General features: G+C 36.9%; 2 protein-coding genes and 1 non-coding gene across 3 annotated transcripts; 2 read left to right on the top strand and 1 right to left on the bottom strand.

Moving 5' to 3' along the window:
- Window positions 1-4,248: 4,248 nt before the first annotated feature.
- TRNAK-UUU lies at window positions 4,249-4,320 on the bottom strand. The gene has a single exon. It is a non-coding gene; the product is annotated as a tRNA-Lys (tRNA).
- A 2,081-nt stretch (window positions 4,321-6,401) lies between these two features.
- On the top strand, window positions 6,402-10,692 carry LOC113343429 (type I inositol polyphosphate 5-phosphatase 8-like). The gene is made up of 10 exons (XM_026587609.1): window positions 6,402-7,146; window positions 7,251-7,335; window positions 7,430-7,489; window positions 7,671-7,764; window positions 8,321-8,425; window positions 8,532-8,988; window positions 9,102-9,304; window positions 9,390-9,498; window positions 9,605-9,759; window positions 9,898-10,692. Exons 1-10 carry the CDS (start codon window positions 7,105-7,107, stop codon window positions 10,232-10,234), a joined length of 1,647 nt encoding a protein of 548 aa, XP_026443394.1. The 5' UTR covers window positions 6,402-7,104; the 3' UTR covers window positions 10,235-10,692.
- A 2,652-nt stretch (window positions 10,693-13,344) lies between these two features.
- On the top strand, window positions 13,345-16,634 carry LOC113343484. The gene is made up of 5 exons (XM_026587650.1): window positions 13,345-13,561; window positions 13,812-14,666; window positions 15,551-15,808; window positions 15,961-16,156; window positions 16,457-16,634. Exons 1-5 carry the CDS (start codon window positions 13,345-13,347, stop codon window positions 16,632-16,634), a joined length of 1,704 nt encoding a protein of 567 aa, XP_026443435.1.
- Window positions 16,635-23,592: the final 6,958 nt, after the last annotated feature.

The following is a 23,592-nucleotide window of genomic DNA, read 5'->3' as shown; positions in this document are numbered from 1 at the left end:
GATTTTGTTTTATTGAAGTTCTCAATAACAACATCACCAGTTATTTGTGGACTTTAATCTTAATCTACCGTATATGTCAATTAATTTTCCTTTTCATAGAGAAGGGGGTACATTTATAAAAAAAAACTTGAAGAAGTAAATATTTTTGCATTAACCATATTTTATTTAGTTATTCTAGTTAGAAGGATACCATTAGTAAAATTCGTGTTACAAACAGGAACGCACCCCAAATAAAGGTCAAAAAGAAAAGAAAAAATAGACGTAAACTTCATCTTTTTTTTGTTTTTTTAAGCATAGACTTTACTAAATAATTTAGCAATAAATTCAGTTGACTTCCGCATGAAGTGACATAAAATTGGCAAAATGTAGCTGCTACATTATCTCCAAAAAGAACCACCACTCCACTTGGCCTACTGCAAACAGCTAAATGAAGCAGAAGGTAGGCGCATCTGCACGACAGCATACGACCGGTTATTGATCGGGTGTCTTAGCAACCAAAGATATAACAGTATAACACTATTGGCTGGACGGAGGTTTTTAATTAAGTCAGAAGGACAAGTAGAACTAACTACGTAACTACAAATTCTTGTTAATTATTTAAGCGTATGTCTCGGTAGTACAAGTATATCTGTATAGGGTATTGGATTAGTTGTGTTTGGCAGTTTGTACTAAAAATTCACATGTGATTATCACATTATGGTTGCTATGATACTATTTAATTTTCCGTAATTAATCATATACGTAATCATTCAATAAATACATTTGAATGAACAACCAAAACCGATTGGCCCCGTTAAGATTAACATTTTGCAAATGGAAAAAGAAAAAATAATAATTATGGATTGATGTTCTACGCTATGCTTGGACGCGTTTCCACCTCAATGCGAAATCAAGAGATAATATCAGACATATAATACACTTGAATGGCTTCAACTTGCATTGAAGATTTCAGGTGGTTAATTTTCATCCACATTTTTTTTCTTTCAGAAACCATAAAAAATAGACAACTTGTTCATTTTTTTATGTTTCGTTTTTGTCTTTTTGGTAATTTGCGGATGGGGAAGGAAGCACCTTACTCAGCTGCCATTTGAGTTGACATCTTTATCAACCAGATAAAATTAAGAAATATATATATTATATAGTATTTGAAATGGGAAATTTTGGTCAGTGGGAGTAAAGATAGTCTATTCATAGTAATCAGTAAGAGCATCCACAGTGGGCGAGTATAACCAAAAATTTGGGATGAGATCATAACGCAGTGGGACGGAGTAAAGATTAAATCCCAGCCAAAGATCAAATCCCAGATCATATTTGGTCGCGACCAAATACCAAATCCTAATATAGTCGGGCGTAAATTTAAAGTACGCTTGTTGCTGGGCGGACACCCAACCATCCGCCCGTTCACTTACTCATCAGGCGGGCACCAAACCATCCGCCCCATTCAAAATGAAATTCATCAGGCGGACACCCAATCATCCGTCCGTTCACATTTCGTCAGGCGGACACCAAACCATCCGCCCCATTCAAAATGAAATTCATCAGGCGGACACCCAACCATCCGCCCGTTCACTTACTCATCAGGCGGACACCAAACCATCCGCCCCATTCAAATTTCGGGCGTAAACCAATTTTACGCCCCATTCAAGCGTACACCAAATTTACGCCCGTTTTCGTGCGGTGATTAATTTTACGCGTGACCAAATTTGGTCTTCTCCCCATAACGTCACAGTACAGATTAAACTCATATTTAGTCTTTTTTTTTGGTCTTTGATCTTTGAGTTTAGTTGTACCATTGCAGTCGCTCTAAGAGTAAGAGCGTCCGATATGGACGACTAAACCCAAATATAGTGTCCAGTGGATAGACGTAGTGGGACGGATCATCAATTAAAATTTGATCAAAGACTAAAATCCAGACCAAATTTGGTGGGCGACCAAGACCAAATTCAAATATAGTCGGGCGTTTATATAGTCTACGCCCCATAACCAGGCGGACGTATAGTCCACATCCCATCCCAGGCGGACGTATAGTCCACGTCCCACACCAGGCGAACGTATAATGCACGCCCGTCTTTTTTTTTTTTTCTTTTGTGTGGGGCAGGCTTAATACCTCCGCCCCACTCTTTACAAATTTCAAATGCATGGGGCGGGCATGATATCTCCGCCCCACTTTTTTTCTTTTTGTTTAATTTTTTTTTTCTACACCGGGCGAACGTATACTCCGCGCCCCACACCAGGCGTTGGTATATTCTACGCCCCACACCAGGCGTTGGTATAATGTCCGTCTGACCAAATTTAGTTTTTCCACCGTAGGGTCACACATAAGATTAAACCCAAAATTTGATCTTTTTTTTCCTCTTTGGTCTTTGGTTATACTCGCACCACTGCAGTTGCTCTAAGATATGGTTGAAAGTAAATCTAGAAAAAAAAAACAGTAAAAAGAGGAGATTTGATCTTCTTCACTCCCCAACCTAACACGTAATTCAGCATGACAAGCTTCATGATCCTGAGTTTCTGACAGTACTTACTTCAGCTGTTGTCTGAGCAGCTATGCCTATGCGTACTTTGTACTGAGAGTCTACCCACTATTTACTTCAAAATAAACATGTTTGACTTAAGATAGTAAAATAGAATAGCTGTTCATGAAGAGGTAGATTCATACTTTTAGCAGATGGATAGATTGACATTGAATCTTCCGTAAATAGTGAAGTCTACACTTCTCTGTTAAAAGCTAGATATATTCATGAGTGCATGGCATGGCAGCACATACACAATTAGACATTACACAAACAACACGAGTGTTGGCGGCGTTAATCAATGGTAGGCTGTCTGTTCTTTAGGGTGGTGAAGCCATGCAGTCTAGCATTATCCTGCAGGTTAAAAGATGGTCGCAAGAAAGGTTCGTATTGATAAAGATCACTAATCACTAGCATATATTTAGTTATGTACTACACATCTGACAGCCAATAAGATGGGATGGGATGTTACATTATTCAAGTCTTAAAAAAGGAGAGTTACTACTACTTCCTAGACTAATAGTAATGATTCAAGTCACATCCCTCTGCGTTAAAAATCTGAAAATTACGGCTCAACTTACAAGTACCATCATCATCATCATCATCATCATCATGTCTATCTTCTTAATCACGGTCTTCGACGGTTATGTTTCTGTATTTGTTTTCTTAAATACATAACCCCATAAGAATGTCCTCAAGAAAAAAAATTTGCCCCGAAAAAGAGATGGATTCCGTGTTTTGATATTTGCTTCACATTTTGATACTCCACGAGTCCACGGGGCTCGACAAACAAATGTATAAAAAACACACCCACTTATTATTTATTATATATCAGTGAATAAATATCTGATTTGATTGGGGTATACCACATAAGACAAAATAAGGTCATTTTGAAGTAAAACACAGAGCCCCTTATCCACATATTTACAAAAATGGCTAATATTCTTGATTAATTAACACTAATAGATGTGATTAGGATAATTAATTTAATTAGTTAATTAATTGATTAAAATTTTGAAATTAGGTTTTATTTTAGATTGAACTCATGGATGTGGGTAGATTTTTGAGATTTTTTTTTTTTTTTAAATTCTACTTGTAACGAAAATGAAAGCGTACTACCAAACACTTATAAATATGGGATTGTAGAGCTGCTGGGCGATTTTATACTCAAAATTATAGAAGGAATCAACATTTTCAGTTCTGAAAGTACGAAAAGTCGACAAGGTTTACGGATGAAGAACATGCCGACTATATCTGGCCGGCAAGGTCTGCGGATGAAGAACATGCCGACAACTTATGGCCGGCAAGGTCGATAAAAGAATACCATGCCAACTAAAATATAGTCGGCAAGGTATAAAGATGGATATCTTGCCGATCCTGTAACTGCTAATTTCAGAAATGAAAAGTCGGCATGGTATTCAACCTTATACTCTACCGACTATATTTTGGTCGGCAAGATCGACAAAAAAATATTCTGCCGACTGTTGGTTCGTTTTGATTCTTCGTTTTCTTTTTTTTTTTTGATTTCACATGTATAGCTAGAGTGTAGAAGAAAGATTTTGATTTTTTTAATATGTTTTGGTCGGCATTGTTTTTTAGTATGGGCAATTTGGTCTTTTAACACTTTTTAGACACCCCTTAGCACACTAGTTTGGATAGGAATAAAATGAATATATCCTAATCTTGCCAGGAATATATGTCTTAGAAAAAAAAAAAAAGGATTTTTATGACCTACCGCCGACTAAGGGGATCGAACCCTTGACCACGGGATTAAAAGTCACGCGCTCTACCACTGAGCTAAGTCGGCAACATCTGGTCATGCTTTTCTATTAGTATATTCCGAGCTTTTCCCAAGATTAAACACTAGATTACCAACTAATACCCACTATTATCCAGCAATGCACCACCATGTGAATATCTTTTTAGCCTTAGGAGTGTATTATACTCTTCATAAGCTGAGCTGAGGTAGTCCATTTTCATAACTCTACTGATGATTATGTCACCCTTTCACCGCTGTATCCATTTCGTCTAATTTCAAACCAAGAATATGGGTTTTCCAAGTTGACAGACAAGACAGTCACATTCCCACCAATTGTGGTTTTAGTTTTCTCCGACTTCCAAACGTATGAAGAAAATTCTATGTGGTGTTTTCGTAGTTCTCTTTAGATATAAAGGATAGTCTAGACACTTTGGGTGCTCTACATTTTGTACGAAACTGAATTAAAACGAAATTGTACCAAAGGAAAAGAAAGTTTGAATGAGTTGAACTTGAACACATGAGTAGGGTCAGCTAGATCCGCAAATCGGTTGAAAGGAACAAACCATGTTTTTTAGTCCCCAGAGAATTTGATGCTGAAAAGCTATAGCTTAACTTAAGTCGCAGGTAACATCTCTTAATGATTTATTTTTTTTCTCCTTTTTGCAAAATGAAAGTATATTAAAGACGGATAATACGAGGGGTTAGCAACGCAGTTTACAGAAAGAGTAGATCCATCTAATGGGGAAGCAGTGAATGTCTTCCTTGCATTAGATTTATCTATTTCTAAAGCATTGGAAATGCAAGCGGGGAATAAGATCCCAATTTAAATTATATGAAAGTGTTTTGCTTCTTTTGCCAAAATTTCTGCTATATTATTTGTGGTTTTAGGGATTAGGAAAGTGCCTAAAAGATTTTTGCAGTCACTGACTACCAATTTTGCTTCTTCCACAGTTGTTGGTTTTTCAAGGAGATGGATTACTGGATATCGTTGAGATGGTCAAAAAGATTCTTACAAATTCTTGTATGTTGTAGTTAGAAAGATTAAGCTCTTTTTCCTATTTTGTTGCTTGTAGAAGACCTACTGCTTCTGCTTCTTCCGGTCCTGCTCTTCTTTGTGCTACATTTGTATATATAAAAAAGGAAATTCGCTTTGGTTACAGAAATGATAACATCCCGCGGGTTGGATCCCACGTGTTGTGCCGACAGAGAGAGTAGATGGGAGTCGTTTCCGATCCGACGGTTTAGCACAAGTTGGGTTTAGGATGGGACCCACCCCGACTGTCTTAATCGGGACAATTTGCGGGATATAAATCATTTCCTCTTTGGTTATGGGCGTCAAGTCATTAATGGTTCCATATCTCTCTTCATTTCCGCTGGAGGCTTCCTTAGTTGAAATGTTAGCTATTAGTCACTTATTGCTACCTAGTTGTCAAACCAGGTGGTATGGTAATATAGCTAGATGATGCTTTGAACTGGAGTCCAAGAGGGTGTTCTGAAAATTTGATACACAATTTCATAATGGCTTTAAAAACAAAAGCATCGTGTTCAGGTCCGCGGGCGTCCAACTGAAAACCTGTCCCCAATGATTAGAGCGGTCCTTCCATATTATATTTAAATTAATTACACGAAATCTACGATGTGGGACTATTCCTTCCACACATCAATGAACGGAACGGCTCTTCTTTATTATAGTTAAGTTAATCAGCAATGTCGGACTATTTTCTTTCCACACATCAATAAAATTATCTTTATTTCTTATTTTTGTTATTGACTTCTGCTCTTTGAGAAGCAAATTGATTTCGCAGCATAGCATTGGGTATGATTTTTGATAGTGATAAATTTGTGATTTCCATAATCTCAATGCTATAGTACAGGCTACCCCTACAAAAACAAAATGACTTTAAATCTTTTAGATAAAGCCTGCAAATAGATAAGTTTTGGTACTCTAAAAATGAGAGTAAATTATTGGCATATCAAGGATATCATTCATGCCCCATTTCAAAAGAAAATGCACCTCACCAACAATGAAACAACCACTTGCCATTTTAAAAACAAACATGAATTGCAACCTCATTTTCTAAGGCTTCCCTTTAATCTTCTCCACATAAATTCTCCCATTCATCCCCTTCTACACCCTCTCTTCTTAACTCATCTGTCCATTTCACAAAAACGTTGATTTTTCTCTGTTTCTCTTAGTCTCTGAACTACACCTACGGGAAAGTACACAAAAAGGACAACAAAAACAGAGATCAGAAAAGCTAAACAAAACAGAATTTTCAAACATACTTTTCTATTTCTTCTCATTTCAGTTTCATGATTTCCTTGTGTGTCTCTCCATCTCCATGTAAATTTCATCCTATCATTCTCTTCACATCCTTTCTTTCCTCTGTATTGCATCAATCATACAGTATTCCTCCATTTTTGCTCTGTTTGATTGAAGAAACCCCATTACTTGAAAAACCTTTGATAATTACTTCAAGTTAAAGAAAAAATCCAACAAATCAAAAAATTTGAAATATCTTTTAAACTAATTTTATATTATTAATATCAAATATTATCTTTTGCTGTCAAATTCCCAACAACTTGCAAGTATTTGTAATTAAAAAACACTAGATCTTGATATTTTTTACTGTTTTAATAACAGAGACAGGAATTAATTGTTTATTGCAAAATCGTTTTTTTTTTTACTTGCATTGTTTCCGGGCTTACTTATAGTTGTTTTCTTTTAACGTTGTACAAAGAAGAAGAAGAAGGAAGTGGGATCTTCTTCTCTAATACAGAGAATTTAAGACCTCTCTCTGTTTCTGATATTTCAGTTACAAAATTTTAGCAATGAGAACAGAATCTTCTTCCGGTAATACTATGAATTACAAGGTATGAAAATTTCTTAACTTTCACTGATTCAATTTAGCTCATTTCCTGAAGAAATTGTTACTGAATTGGGTGTTCTCTTCTTGTTCTTCTGGGTCTTGTTTTAGTCATCTTGGCCAAAACAGGTTGTGAGGAAATGGTTAAACATTCAGAGTGGAGCTAAAGAGTTCCATTCTGATTATGAAGTTTCAGGTAATTTCTTGGGTCTGAGATTTTATATGTCCAAGACAAACTAATTCATTGAATTTGGGTTTTGAATTGTAATGGATGGATTTTTATTTTGTAGAAATGGGTGGAACAAATTCAGTGGAAGATCATTATGGTTTCTTAAGCGAAGAATCACCAGGTAAGAAAATCATTTGGTTCACTTATTTTGATGATTATCACTACCTATGATCTAGAGCTGGTGGTGTTTCATCAATCAACAGATGAATGATGGATGGTGTTGGTCAGTTACCAACTGATAATTTGATAATTACATGCAATTTTTTCTTCTAATTGAATGTCTTAATCTCATGATGATTCAGAAAAATGGCTGACTGAGACCGCCCCAGAGAGTTTGAAGCGTCCAAGGATTGAATCAGACTCACCACCACATGTTTCAGACCCCCTGAATCAAAGGTACCCTTCAGTCAATGAAAGACAGTCTTTGTTGACTGTCTGATTTTTTTGTGTGCTTTTTTTGGTTCTGTTTTGTTCTGTTCCTGTTGTTCTTTCAAACTTGGGCCATTTTTTTCTACAGAGACTGAATCAAAATTCTAACAATAGCCATCAAGGCATTTGAAATTAAGAGCCATTTACATGAAAAAATTGAAGCCATATCTACCTAATTTTACTAGTCCTCCCTTACTGCAAGAATCGGCAAATTAGTCGCAACTAGGAGTTTTTGCTGCAATGGAAAATTTTCTAAAATTACTAGTCGTTGATGATAGATATGAATTGCTTTGTGGATCTGAGTTGTTGCATCATGAAATAAATTGAGCTACAACGTTTGCAAATTAAATGTCATAACCCACCTCCCACGCGGTGGATCGCGACTTGATTAGGACAGCTTCACAAAGTTAGTCATGGGTTTGCAATCTGATACAGTGAAGCAGCCGTGTGCCAACTTGCATTTTTCGTAATTGAATTTAGTAACTTAATTACCAACTTCTGTTTTGGCTTGCTTGGACTGCAGGATGTTTGTGGGTACATGGAATGTTGGAGGAAAATGTCCCCACGAAGGGTTGAATTTAAAGGATTGGCTACTTACTCCTGTCCCTGCAGACATTTATGTACTTGGGTAATTTTCCGCCACCCATGAAAAATTGTGCTTTTCAACGTGCGAATTCGATAGATAGGATAAGTTTGAATACTAATCGGGTTTGTCTGTTTCTTCCATGTGCCAGGTTTCAGGAAATTGTACCATTGAATGCAGGGAATGTATTAGGTGCAGAGGACGATGCTCCCGCCTTGAAGTGGCTTTCACTTATACGCCAAGCTCTGAATAATACTGATAAGAATACTGAATTAGCCCAAAATCCTCCAAGGCGCAAAGAAAATAAGAATTTCAAATCTAGAATTAGCTTCTCCGATCTGATATCATTAGAGGATGAATTGGATAAGGAGGATTTAGAAAGACATTCAACTTCGAGTCCGAACTCAGACATAGAGGATGAGCCCTCTAAGTTTTTGGTAAGGCATAAATCTCCAAAGAATACTAGTAGTCGTTACAGCTTAGCTGCAAGTAAGCAAATGGTTGGCATCTTCTTGTGTGTGTGGGTTCGAACTGATCTTAACCAACATGTTAGCAATTTGAAAGTCTCGTGTGTTGGAAGAGGCATTATGGGGTATCTTGGAAATAAGGTTAGACACGACACTAATGACATGAAAGATTTCGGATCAGAGCATTTTACTGTTAACATTTTCGAGTTAGACAAGATACTAATGAAATGAGTGACGGGGTTTAATTTTTGCAGGGTTCTGTATCGATCAGTATGACATTGAGTCAAACAACCTTTTGCTTTGTGTGCACCCATTTAGCTTCTGGTGAGAAAGAAGGTGACGAGGTTCGGAGAAATTTTGATGTTATTGAGATATTGAAGAAAACGAAGTTCTCTCAGTCCCAGAGAGTATCTGGACAACCATTCACACCTTCCCCTGTTAGCATTCTAGAACATGAGTAAGCGTCTATGCAAATTTTGGTCATTTTATTGGGGAAATAACACGATGAATGTCTGAGATTCCCTTTCTTTGATGATTTGCAGTCATACTATTTGGCTTGGAGACTTGAATTACCGACTCGCCTTTCCTGGTGGCGACACAGATGAACTTCTGAAAAATAAAGATTGGGAAACCCTTCTCAAGAAAGACCAGGTGAGAAAAATTAGAATAGAATAAAGATGTGGCACACACTTTTGTTTTTGTGCGACATTAGATTTTTAGTATTTTTCGATTAATTGGTTAGAAATGGTGACTGCAGCTCATGATAGAACAAAGAGCTGGCCGGGTGTTCAAAGGATGGGAAGAAGGAAGCATAAGTTTTGCCCCAACTTACAAATACCTTGATAATTCTGACCAGTACGTTGCCCAAAACCAAACATCCAAATCAAAAGAGAAGAGGAGAACACCTGCCTGGTAAAATTCTTCTTCTTTTTTCATTCTGCACTACTTGGTCTACGTGTTCCAAACACAAGGCGTGTAAAGAATCTACTCTGGTTAGTTGCATAATGGTTGTTTCTGAGGAAGTTGATCTTTGTTGGTTGTGCAATGCAGGTGTGACAGAATACTGTGGACAGGCAAAGGAATGAAGCAGATGTGGTATGTAAGAGGCGAGAACAAATTTTCAGACCATAGGCCTGTCTACTCCTTGTTCTCAATACAACTCGACTCCCCAATTGACAGAAACAAAGTACAGAAATCAACCAGCTCCTCATCCTCTGCAGTAACGACCACAATAACGACTCCTACTTCTTTTTCTTTGAAAAGTACAACTTCTACTACATCTACAAAGGGAATGCATTTGCCAACAGCATCCGTTGCCAAAATCCAAGCTGAAGAGCTGTTGGTACTACCTAAAATGACAAAAGATGCTTTCAGTTCAGGTTTCTGAACATCCCATGACTAAAATCGGTACTCGAAATATGATTCAGTTATAACGGGAGGTAAATTTGTAAATATATGTTGTGCTGGATATGGGGTGGTGTCTCGTAATTTTGGTTCTGCATCACTCACTGGATAAGTATCTACAAAGAGTATCTACTAGACCCCAAAGAGATTGCGATGAAAAACAATGGGAGGCTTGCAGGTATGATGCTGCCAAGACTTGAGTGGAAAAGCAACTTTCATGACCTATTGGAGGGCACGAAGACATCAAGCATGCTTCATGTGGTGTATCTCTATAGCTAATTTTGATGTCAAGAATGGCTTTAGTTTTAATATTTTTTTTATCATAATTTTGCTGCTAAAAGCCTAAAAGAAAATGAAAGGCTTAGGAAAAGGGTTAATGTAAAGAGTCTAAAATCAATATATCTAGGTATAAAAGATTAATTACTAGTACTTTGCCAGGTTCGTATCCTGTAACCGTTGAATTCCCCTCCTTTGATATCCTCTGCGCCTTTGGATATCAAAAGCAGAAGTATGGCTTCCCAAAAAGTTGATTTTCTTTTTTCTGGAAATTGTCTTGAAAAACCCCACATTCTTCTCCTCCTTTCATTCTGCACCACTTTTTACTTTTTATTGAAATCTAGGCCAACTTGCCGGGATTTGGTGGAGAGTAATTAAACAATGCTATAAGACGTATAGGAAAAGGGAAAGGAGAATCTGAGACAAAATGGAGAAGTCGATATGAAAACTAAGGAAAGGAGAACTAATCGTAGTCCTCAACTGGCAGGTTTCTGTGACGAGGTGCAAAGTATCAGAGCTGAGGTTATTGGAGTCCACCACCTCAACGATGGGTCTGAGAGACCATAAAACAAAAGGCATAAAAGAAGCAGCGTAATATTAGATTGTGATGAAGATGATGACGAACACCTCAAGAGTTAAAGAACCTCTGACGAAGATAAGTAGGTCATTGATATGAAAACTACCAAGATCATGGTACAGTGGTATGATAACAACCGAGATCTAGGAGGTTTCTTTCCTATTTTCTCTGCAAATGCTTAATCGAAACCAAGGCCCATAAATGTTCAGGCCCAAATTCTTAGGGATCCCTAAAATTTGTAATTTTACCCAAAAGTTACTTACAATATAATGTATTTTTTTTTTTATGGTATCTAGAATCCAAGTTTAAGCCTTATAAAGATCATTTTTATTGTAAGCTTTTCTATTCCGTATAGCTTTTTTTTATGGTATCTAGAATCCAAGTTTAAGCCTTATAAAGATCATTTTTATTAAAAGCTTTTCTATTTTGTATATTTGTCAAAAAAAATTCTAGGGCTCCGAATAATTTTCTACTTGGACCGTATCCATATGTTATAAAAGCTCCAATGTCATTCCTTTATGGAAAATTAAATTTCATCCTCTCTCACAAGCAAATAACACCCAATGCAAACATTAAGATACAAAATACTTAGAGCACGTGAGGAGAGAGAAACTCTGAGGTGGTGTGATTGAAGGCGTTTTTTAGGTTTAGCCTTTTTGTGGTTGTTTCCTCCTCCCTCCGCCCCTGACGACGGTATGTCGACGGTGTTGGGTGGATTTCTACCTCTACTGAACGGTTCCGGTGATGCAGAGGGTAATCGTAAAGGAGATCTCAATTGTTTGCTTCAATCTGGTGCTAAAAGTGGTGTCTTCGGTACACCGAAGGTTACTCATAACCCATTTTTTAATGAAGATACACCAAATTTTGGATCAATTACCTGGTCGTATTTTCTCTCGGAGAAGAATACTCAACCAAAAGAGGCTGAGTTGAAATTTAGGAACCTTGGTATTGTGAATTGCAAGAAACTTGTTTCTCATTCCTTCACAAATTTCTCTGAAGACATTCAGAAATGTCAAGATCTGGTGGTGGGTGCTTTTGTGGGTAAGAGATCATCGTTCCTAGTGGTTAAATATGTTGTCACAAGGGAATGAAACCCTAAAGGTGAGTTTAACATGACTGTTCATGGTGATTCTATTTTTGTATTTAATTTTGCTTCCGAAGAAGATCGAATTGTTGTCTTAGAAAGGAGTTCTTTTCATATCTCAAGCAAATTATTTATCATTAGACCTTGGAGTAGAAACCTTCAGAAAGACTTAGAGGAATTAAGTACAATTCCTATCAGGATGAACATCAGAAAGGTTCCTCTATATATGTGGAATGCAAAAGGTCTGAGTAGTATTGCTAGTTGTGTGGGTGTTCGTATTATGCTTGATAAGGAGACTTTGAATAGAACTAAAATTATCTATACTCGTGTATGTGTTGAGATTGATACTTCTTGTGAATTTCCTAGCTCTATTCCTGTGTACTTGGATGGAGCTCTTGTTTTTGAGGTGACTATTGAGTATCCATGGAAGCCATCTATGTGTACTCATTCTAAGAATTTTAATCATTCTTCTATTGTGGTTACCCAAGTTCAACAGGTTCCATTACCTCAGAAGAAGAATGTACCTGATAAGGAAGATTGGGTTGTCAAAGGTTCTAAAAGACACAGAGACAACATAGAAAATGAGGGTGCCAGTTCTGGCCATCCAGTTATTACTGATTCATCTGATGTGGGTTCTTCTGGTGTGGGATCTTCTAGTTTGGATTGTCAAATTGTTGATATTGAACATCTTATTCCTGTGATCGAGAGGAATAAAGTTGCTCCTGATTTATTGAAGGAAGTGAGTAATGGTATTACTGAGACTATCAATAGATTGGAGGTTTTAAGTGAGCAAAACCTTAATATTTTTCCTACCCAGCCTAAGAAAAATTCTGGTGGTGAAGATAAGGGTACTGATAGTTCTTCTTCCCTTTGTGCTAGTGATGGTGGAGGCATCAGAGCTCATTTTATTATTAAACCTTCAAAGTATGCATTGGCTTCAAAAGCTTAGATCTTAAGAGATCTACTAGAGGTAAGAAATCAAATCTTACCCAAATCCATAATGTTTAAAATTGCAGCTTGGAACATTAGAGGGACTAATGACCCTCTAAAACAAGTATAAGTAGCTTCTTTTATTAGATTGAATAATTTATCAATAATTGGTGTTGTTGAAACCCATGTGCAAGATATTTTTGCTAGTAGAATATGACATAAAATAATGCCTTATTGGCAATTTTTAGATAATTATAATAATGATGATTCGGGTAGGATTTGGATTGGGTGGGATCCTAGCATTGCTAAACTCAGTGTTCTTCATTCTGCTTCCCATTGCATTTTTGTGTTAGTTGACAGTGTTCAGGTTTTTTCTTTTGTGGCTACTTTTGTCTATGGTGACAATAATAATCTTAATAGAAGATCTCTGTGGGAGGATATTTGTAACTTCAATCTATCCAATACTAGGCCTTGGATTGTTGTAGGGACTTTAATTCTATTATGTCTCCCACTGAAAAAACTTTTGGTGATGAGATTAGGCCTTTTCATTATCAGGATATGAGTAATTGTATTCAAGATTATCCCACTGAAAAAACTTGGTTTAACAAACAAAGTGAGACTAGAATTGGTTCTAAGATTGATAGAATCATGGTTAATATGAATGGATTGATCAATTTGTGGATTCTAATGCAGATTTTCTTCCTCCTGGTATCTCTGATCACTCCCTTGGAGTTGCTTCTATTTTTGAAAAAAGAAAACATGGTACTCCTTCTTTCAGGTTCTTTAATTTTATGACTGAAGAGCATGATTTCCTTGATCTGGTTAGAAAGGTGTGGATTAGCAAGGTTAGGGGTAATCCTATGTTTATTTTTATGACTAAACTCAGAAAGGTTAAGGCTCCTATCATTGAATGGAAAAGATTGAGATTTAAGAACCTCTATGAGCATGTTATGGAGGCCAAAACTGAGATGATTTCTGTTCAGCAGCAAGTGCAAGTTTCTCTCCTTTGTCATATTCTGGTTAGGAAGGAGAAAGAGGCGATGCAACATTATGAAAAGGTAGCAAGGTATGAGGAGTCTAAGAAAAAACAAAGATCTAGAGTTCATTGGATTGAGTGGCTTGATTTGGGTGATTCAAACACTCATTTCTTTCATAATTCTTTAAAAGAAAGGAGATTCAGGAATAATATCCCCGGTCTCACTTCAAGAGATGGTGATGTTCTGGTGGATGATAAGGAGACCAAGCTTTGGAATGTATTTTCCTTATTTTCTGAGCTTTATGATGAGAAAGGGGTTGTTAATGTTGAGTTAATTGAAGAGTTATATTTTGATAAAATGATAAATGAAGAATCTAAAAATGATCTTATCAAACCTGTCTCAAGAGATGAAGTTGTTGCTTCTCTTTCCTCTATAGGCTCTGGAAAAGCTTCTGGTCCAGATGGATTCTCCAGTTATTTTTTTAAAGTTTGTTGGAATATAATTGGTGATGACTTTGTTGCTACAATCCAGAATGTCTTTAAAAGTTCAAAACTCCTTAAGGAAGTGAAAAGTACCTTTTTAACCTTAGTAGCTAAAAAAGAAAATCTGTAATACCCCGATATTCGGCAGTGGTTGGTCGAATGGAATATAAGTAATGATTTGTCCTTTCCTATCACCGAGGCCTTTTCAATACAATTGGCTCCAGAGTTGGCAGAAAACTCTGCAGTTAAGGGTGCTCGGACGGGTGTAATCCAGGGATGGGTGACCATCCGGGAAGTTTCTGTTGGATTACCGTAGCGATGCCAGTGGAAAACCCAACACTGCCGGATAACCGCAGTGGTTAAGTGGGGACAATATCGGTTGAGGGATGAGTCATTACAAATGGTATCAGAGCCGACGACGGTTCACTTGTCGAGGGTGAGAAGGTACGCTGGACGGGGCTGGTCCAGGTGCTTCTCATGAGGGGCAAGGAACGTCGGAGATCTGGGCTTGTATATATATTTCGGATCCGAGGACGGCTCCAATTTAAGGTGGTGGTATTGTAATACCCCAATATTCGACAGTGGTTGGCCGAATGGAATATAAATAATGGTTTGTTCTTTCCTATCACCGAGGCCTTTTCAGCATAGTTGGCTCCAGAGTTGGTAGAAAAATCTGCAGTTAAGTGTGCTCGGGCGGGAGTAATCTAGGGATGGGTGACCATCCGGTAAGTTTCTGTTAGATTACCGCAGCGATGACCGTGGACAACCCCACACTGCCGGATAACCGCAGTGGTTAAGTGGGGAAAATATCGGTGGAGGGACGGGTCATTAAAAAATCCTTCTAGAATTGTGGATTATAGACCCATAACTTGTTGTGGGGTGGTTTATAAATGCATAACAAAGTTCTTATCTCTTAGAATGCAGATTTTATTGAAGTATTTGATCCATCCATGCCAGTCTGCTTTCATTGCAGGGATATCTATTCAATACAATATAATGTTGGCACATGAGATTGTCATGAATTACCATAGATCATCTGGTAGCCCAAGATGCGCCATGAAAATTGACTTAAGGAAAGCTTATGATACTGTAAGCTGGAATGTTGTTAGTACTACTATGAGGAAAACGGGTTTCCCTGACCTTTTCAATGGATGGGTTGAGCAATGTGTTACTTATCCAAAATTTTCTATTCTCATCAATGGCTCACCCTATGGTTCTTTAGTTCTTATAGGTCCTTGAGACAAGGTTGTCCCTTGTCTCCTTACTTGTTTGTTATGGTGATGGAGATTCTTAGTCTCATTCTTCAAAAACAGGTTGGTGATGGTGCCTATGGTCTTCACCCAAGGTGCAAGTTAACTAAACTTACTCATCTTTACTTTGCAGATAATGTTATAGTTTTCTTCAAAGGTACTAGTCAAGTAGTTGTTAGTCTTAAGATAGGTATTGTGGATTTTGGTGACTGCTCTGGCCTTCATATGAATCAACATAAGACTTCTTTATTTGCTTTCGTTGTTGCTGATAGGATTCTGCAGGATATTCTCTCTATCATGGATTCTCAAGAAAACAAACTTCCAGTGAAGTATTTGGGTCTTCCCTTGCTCTCTACTAGACTTTATTATTATGATTGCCATGTTTTGATTGCTCATATTAAAGATAGAGTTCAATCTTGGAAGTATAAGTATTTATCTTTTGCTGGTAGATTGACTTTGATAAAACATGTTCTTTCTGCCATGGTTTTTTATTGGCTTTCTTGTTTTATCCTTCCCAAAAGAACGATAAGAAAAATTAATAGAATTTTTAAGAGATTTCTTTGGGATGGTTGAGAGATTGGGAGAAAACATTGTCCTAACAGCTGGACCACTATTTGTATGCCTTATAGTGGGGGAGGTTTGGGGGTGAGAGATGTTGAGATTAACAATGTTTCTGCTAACTTAAGACGTCTATGGGATTTGTTATCTGATAAAGATTCTATCTGGAATGATTGGGTCAAGAAGAACCTCATTAAAGGTAAAGACATTTGGTCCTTGGCTATTCCCCAAGATGCTTCATGGTGTTAGAGGGGAGTTTTGGATCAAAGACAACTTGCAAAAGATATGATTTTTATTATTCTAGGAGATATAGTTAATACTAGCTTTCTTCATGACAAGTGGCATCCTCGGGGAAGACTTTCTGATTGGATTGATCCAGTTATTATTCATGAGTTCTTTCCTAATGTTGAATGTAGAGTGTCTGACTTCATTAATATGAACGAATGGAGTCTCTTCCTTCTTTCTCTGACCCTAACATAAATGCAGTTTTTGATCAGGTTGCTTCAGCTGATTTTTGTGCTTTGGAGAAAGACAGGGTGATATAGAATGTTAGTAAGAATGGTGAATATTCAGTAAAAGAGACTTATAAAGCCTTGTTCCATCATAGTGAGCATATTTCTTGGAGTTTTCTTGTTTGGTTTAGTTCTAACATTCCCAGACACTCCCTTATTGCTTGGGTTGCTCTCCATGGTAGGTTGAAGACTAGAGATAAGCTACTTCAATGGAATGTCATCACTTCTTCGTCTTGCTTGTTATGTGGTGCAGCTGAAGAAAATGAAAATCATTTATTTCATGGATGTGAATTTGCTGGCCAGGTCTGGAGAGGATAAATTCTTAAAATGGGATACCTTAGAGACATCTGCAGCACTTGGCAGGAGGGAATTCAATGGTGTGTTTCTCACTTTATGGGAAAATCTTGTGTTGCTTTGATTAAGAAACTGATTTTTAATAGCTTCATCTATAATATTTGGAGAGAAAGGAACTCCAGGATTTTTGAAGCTAAGTACAATTCCATTGATTCTGTTAGCTTTCTTATTGTGCAAGAGGTGTAGCTTAAATTGAGTGCCCATAAGCTAAAAGATGAAGACTCTGATGCTAACATGAAGTTCATGGAAAGATGGACAATAAGCTGTGATTTCATTCTTAAACAACCAATTTTATGTGCCTGGCTAACTCCAACTGGTTATGATGTTATGCTAAACACTGATGGTTCAAACTCTGACACTAGTGCTGGGTTTGGAGCCATTATTAGAGACTCTTTGGGAGATCAGTTGATTGCTGCTACAGGTGGTAGTTATCCTATATCAGTCAGTGCTCATGAGATGCAAGGGGTTGAGCTAGGCTTAAAAATTGCTCTTGAGATTGAAGCTCAATGCATACACATGTGTGTAGACTCTATGTCTACTTGTCTGCTTCTGCAAAACCCGGATCCCAAGCCTCCCTGTGAGGCTATTCAGATATGGAGAAGAGTCAAGGTGCTTTTTGGAAAATTTTCTTATGTTAAGATAAGTTACTGTTATACGGAAAGTAATAGGGCTGCTCATTACCTTGATGGGTTATACCCTAGCTCAAACTATGTGAAGATTTATGCAGCTGAGTCCACCTTGGAGTTCAAATTAAATCCTTGTTGTTGATATAGCAGGGTAAATTTTTATTAGAAATTACGTTTGTTTATTTTTTTATTTTTCTTTCCGGTTTGTTTTGGGTCTCCTTAACCCAGCTTGACTAAAGGAGTGAAAGTGGTCTCGGGATTCAGCCAGATATTGAAATGGAAAATCCCATAGATTAGGGGCTAACCAAATTTGGATGCACCTTGGTAGTTATTCGGGTCAACCAACAAAATGTCGACACGTATGGATCTAAATCAATATTATTGTATCTAAATATCTTTCACTAACTATCTTACTATCGACTAATCAGCAATTAAACAACGTTAACTAATTCAATAACAATAACCTTAGATATTATCAATAGTCACAACCAAAGCTCAACTACCATTAATCGGTGCATTATTAGTTGTGTCGCATTTGTTGGTGATGATTATAACTTATATTAGTAGAGACGTAATGTCTTACGAACGCAGCGCACCACAATATCCAAGTAAAACAATAACTCAAAATGAAGTCTTTACGTGAAACACGCTCTTGCTCGCATGAAAACATTCGCTTTCAACTTTTCGTCACTGTTCCATCAATTTCCGAACATATAATATAAGAAGATTAATTATAATTCACCGGTTAAGAAAGGTTTAATATAATGCAAGGATCTTTCGTCTTTAAGGAAGTAGAATATCCAAGAAACAAAACTGTACGAGATTCCTTTGCCGAAATAAATATAAGTTAACGAATTCTGCCAAGAGCATTCTGTTAAGGATGGATTAGTTTATTTGATCATTTAATTTGTTGATTTGCTAGTCAATATTCAATAAGTACGACCGAAAGAAAGAAGGTTTATAATAATCGAGATTGCGCCTTTTTAACGGTGCCATTCATTAAAGTTAATTCGTGTTTAATTAAGTTCGAAAAAATTGAAAGTATTTGCATAAAGAGATCAGTCTTAATCTGCAATGTGAACTTAAACCAATAACATGTTACTTACGATAGCGAATCTCTAGGCTCTACCTATATGAACCCGAAAGTGGTCTAGTGGAGGCCTGGATTTATTCTATTAGTCTGCAAAATCATATCATTTGAGGGTTAGGTTTAACTAATGGAGATTTCACTTAGAATGGAGCAGCCCTTGAGCACCAATTGCAACCTAACCAATACCTGGTGCGCGCTTAATAACCCCGACAACCCATTTTGTCATTCCACGAGAATTCCAGTTATGCATCTTCTTAAAGAGGGAGCAGTTGGTCCGATAAATGGTGACTCGTCGTAGATCACCCGTAAATCGACCTAAGAGATGGTTTTGGCGTGTCGTGGGTTCACTGTTCAGTGTTGTGATAGCTAACCCTGACGGCCTGACTCACCCTTTTATTTAAAAAGGTCGACCACTTTATCCCCGGATGGGTCAACTCCAGTAAAAGTTTTAACTTCTAAGTGGCTAATTTATTCAAACTTTTTCTTTAAGTGGGAATTTGTATTTGATTAATAGAAAAATTTTAAGAATTCAAATACTTATAAACAAAAACTAATTCAAGAATGCTTTTCTTTTTATGGATCTTTTTTCATTACTTAACAACCTAATAAGTTGGTTGGAGACCAGCATAGGGCAGATTGGGTATGATTACATGGGTCAGAAAAATCAAATCCTAACTTTACGTTTTTAGGACCTGGTTAGCCATCTCGGGTACGATACAAGACGTGGTCCGCCGTATGAGGTATCTGTATCATATATGGCATTCATGAATCCAGATAAAATAAGATCCTATCAGTGATGCTGACCAAGGTTCGTAGTGTATCTGGTATCGGTGTCGTATCGTTCCTTACAGATACGTATATGATACTGGAGCGCTAGTGATACCAAATGAAACAAACCATACCGAGGATTACAGTCTAATTAAAGTATTGTCATCCACCATAACTATGATGTCCCAATTAAATCATCTGCTTATCTAATAGGGTTATAATATAAATTTGAAGCATCAAAATCTAATAATAAACACATTTTGCATCCAACAATATGCACATGACACAAACAACCGACATAACGTGCATATGAGTAGTTCCCCAAGATATACATATTGTATGTATAATATTGCCAATACCGTTAATAATAATATTGCCAATATCGCTCATATCTTATAGATAACATCATACGGCCTCCCATGCTATTTCACAATATTGCAAATCCCGCTAATAAGACTTATCGAGTAGTAACGGAAAAATCACAGACACTTCTCGCGGGGAAACTATACCATAGACATCACACTGTATACCAACATGATTCTGAAATTACTATTAAAGCATACAATAATCAAACAAACAAACATAACATGAATATTGACATAGCATCACATGCTAGTAGTAATATTGCAAATTCGACTAATAATTAAATACCATTAAATAAAGTTTCTAATTCCGCTAACAATAATATTTTCAATCCCATTAATAATGGCTTAGTAAGGAACTGTAGTGAAACACATATATTCCTCGTGGGGAAATGTAAGGATCCTCAAGCTCGTCAACGCTATTAGACTAGTCAAGAGACGATTAAGCCGCTAAGGACTCGATTAGTTTAACACCAACTTTAATTAATAAAAATTAATCTAACAACGATTTAGATACGGTACTAGTATCATTAGATAGATCTCGAAAAGTTACGTGGAAGGACTACTCGAACGTGTCAATCGATTACCAGACGAAGAAGAAATCATCGGAATAGTGAAAAGGGCAAAATAGTATTTCTGCCACTAGACACTGGGCTCCCCACATCCAATTCAACGGGTGTTCCATAAACTTCCTTTGGTATTATCTAGACCGGGTTGGGAAGATAAACTCGATCTCTCTTCTTTTCTTCTTCATTCTCTTCTTTTCTTCTTCTCTTTCCTTCTTCCCCTGTTCTTCTTTTTCTGCCGACGTTTGAGAGATGAGATTGAGAGTTCGATTTGAGAGATTTAATTGAAGAAGGAGAACATGTTAAGTGGAAGATTATGATGATGTTGTGGTTAATTGAGAACGATATGTAGAGGATTGAGTTTCTGCTGTGAATTAAAGTTATGGTTTTCTGGAAGATGAACTTTGATTGAGGTTTTGTGGAATTCATTAGTGTATTGAGTTCCTGATGGATGAAGATTGGAAGGGTTGAGGTTTGATTGAACCTGTAGATCGTTATTTGAGGATTAAATCAGTAATTGGGGTTTCATAAGAAGAGACTCAGGGAATATTTAGAAGATGTATTGATGTTCTGGTGAGATGAATTGAGATGGGTATTGCATGATCGAGTGGAGTTGAGTTGAATTGAAGATGGAATCAAGTTTCAAGTGATGAAGTAATAATTCAGAGAGAAGTTGGGGTTCCAATTGAACTGGGGATAATTAATGATCTTGTGATGGTTTGTTGAATTGAATCAAGGTGAAGAAGAGTTTGATCTCGATTGCTTCAACAAGACTAATGTTGGGGTAATCCTGTTTGTTGATTGATCTCACCTTTGAAGTTAAATTAGTTAGTTTTTATGTGATTGAATATATAAGTAGTGATTATGGGTTATGGTGGTGTTATACAATTGTGGTTGTAAACATAAGTAGTTATTATGGGTTATGGTGGTGTTAGAAGGGTTACAGGTGGTGACTGAGAATAAAATATGTTTGGAGTTGAAGTAGTATCTAAGTATAATGATGTTGAACTAGTAGAAAGATTGTTAAGTTGCAGGGAGGAGTTGAGCTGGTGGTGGTAAGAAATTGATCAGATTGTAGAATTGGGAAGTTGTGGTTTCAAGTGAACTACAAAGAATGTTGATGTTGTTTGGTTGGTAGAGTTGGATAAGAGAGTCTCAAGTAGATGGGTTTGTTAGTGTACTGGAGTTGTGTAATTGAAACTGTAAGTTATTATGCATGTGGTAGTAATTAGAGAAGATGTGCTTGATATAGTGATGGTGCTGCTGTGTTTTGTTTGATTGTGCAATCTAGGGAAGAGCTCATAGTAGTTCTAAGATTGATCATGTTGAGTTAAGATTGAACATAATGGTAATAATGGTGGTAAGTTAGTGTAGTACTGTTGGGATGGATTGTGTATGAATGAACTGTTGGTGTTAATTGTAAAGAGATGGAACTGGATATGGTATTGTCTGTGATGAATGATTAACTGCAAGTGGCCAGACGAAGTAGATTTGCAGTTGTAAATAAATGTAATGAGTTACAAGTAGTGGTGGTATTGAATTTTAGTTGTAGTTGATCTGAAACTAGTGGTGATTCAGTTTAGTGGTATGTGTAGCTAAAAGCTGCAATTGCAGGTAATAAGAGTTTTTATTTGTAAATGAAATTCTATGTTGTTTAGTATTTGAATTCAAGTTGAATTGCTAAAATAGGAGATGAGAATGTAAGAAACATAGTTGAGCTTTTCTGCAATAGAAGTTTGCATATTAGTCATCCCAGTCAGATGTTTGTTTAGCTGACTAGTTTTGCTGACTCAATTAATATGACTAAGTCGAGTTGAACCGTTAACCTGAGTTGAATCGGTTTAACTCAGTGAACCTTGGACTCAGTTGACCAGGACCTTGACCTTTAACTGACGTTGACTGTTAGTTGAGACATTTGACCGTTGTTGACCATTAGTAACCGTTAGATGGACCAGCCTTGTGTATTGGGCTTGTTTCATAGACTTGGGCTTATGACTAGTTACCCTAGATTGATGTTTGGACCCCTTATGGTCCGAATTAGCCTTCGACTTATTCTACAAAGTTGTAGATATTCATAAGACTTAACTATGGACTATAGAATCAATATAATTGGATTAGTTAAACCTTTAGATATGCAAGAGATGGATAATGAAGAAGTGTATAACCATAAATGGGCTTAGAATAATTAGATAGACTTGTATGATACTTGTGTGAGCCATTTTGGCTGGATTCTTAGAGTGCTTGTGTGATTAAGAGTTAGTTATTAACAACGATCAATTCAAAGGACGAACCAGTGGATCGTGGATCTCGAGGTAGGCGTGGGCTGTCATCAAAAGAGGTGAAAATTTACATTTAACTCTTTTGAAACCATTGTTGTTTCTTTTACAAAAGTTTATGTTTTACAAACTCATGTATTTATTGTATGTCCATTCCATGCTTTGTGTAGTTTGTATCATGATATTTCTGTTGATTCTTTTAATCTTTCCATGGTTTGGAAAGGACTTGTAATGTTTTGTTGTCGTCATGAATTGTTATGGGAAATAAGAATTTCCACCTGTGGTATATAGGATACGCTCCTTCACATTTATACCTAGAGCTTTTATGATATATTGGTCGACAGTTTGCGAGTTCGGAATTGTCGACATCCATACATACGTTTAGGTATGTATTTGCGAGTTCGGAATTGCACAACCATATTATACATTGTTTGAAGAAGGAGTTTGTCCATATATAAGTTTGTTTCTTACAGTGACTTGGTCACTTTTAATGTTTGGGAAAACATGTATTGTTTTCCATGTCTTGCCATTATTTCTTGAAAGTTAAATGTTATTTCTACTGGGCACCCCTTTTAAGGATGATGTGCTCACCCATTCCCACTTTCAGTTTCAGAGACAAATCAGAGTTGCACAGCGAAAGCTTCAAGGGTTGA

This window comes from Papaver somniferum, unplaced genomic scaffold (assembly GCF_003573695.1).
Source record: "Papaver somniferum cultivar HN1 unplaced genomic scaffold, ASM357369v1 unplaced-scaffold_6, whole genome shotgun sequence".
Lineage (NCBI taxonomy): Eukaryota > Viridiplantae > Streptophyta > Magnoliopsida > Ranunculales > Papaveraceae > Papaver > Papaver somniferum.
Note: the sequence above shows the minus strand (reverse complement) of the source record. Positions and strands in the feature narration are given on the sequence as shown.

Bases quoted from the DNA above. Each gene is read 5' to 3' on its own strand.
- LOC113343429 (XM_026587609.1), top strand. From the start codon at position 7,105: ATGAGAACAGAATCTTCTTCCGGTAATACTATGAATTACAAG. The intron at 7,490-7,670 runs GTAAGAAAATCA...ATGATGATTCAG, and splicing joins CTTAAGCGAAGAATCACCAG to AAAAATGGCTGACTGAGACC. The intron at 7,765-8,320 runs GTACCCTTCAGT...CTTGGACTGCAG, and splicing joins TCAGACCCCCTGAATCAAAG to GATGTTTGTGGGTACATGGA.
- LOC113343484 (XM_026587650.1), top strand. From the start codon at position 13,345: ATGCCTTATTGGCAATTTTTAGATAATTATAATAATGATGATTCGGGT. The intron at 13,562-13,811 runs GTAACTTCAATC...ATTCTAATGCAG, and splicing joins ATCTCTGTGGGAGGATATTT to ATTTTCTTCCTCCTGGTATC. The intron at 15,809-15,960 runs GTCCTTGAGACA...TTTACTTTGCAG, and splicing joins TGGTTCTTTAGTTCTTATAG to ATAATGTTATAGTTTTCTTC.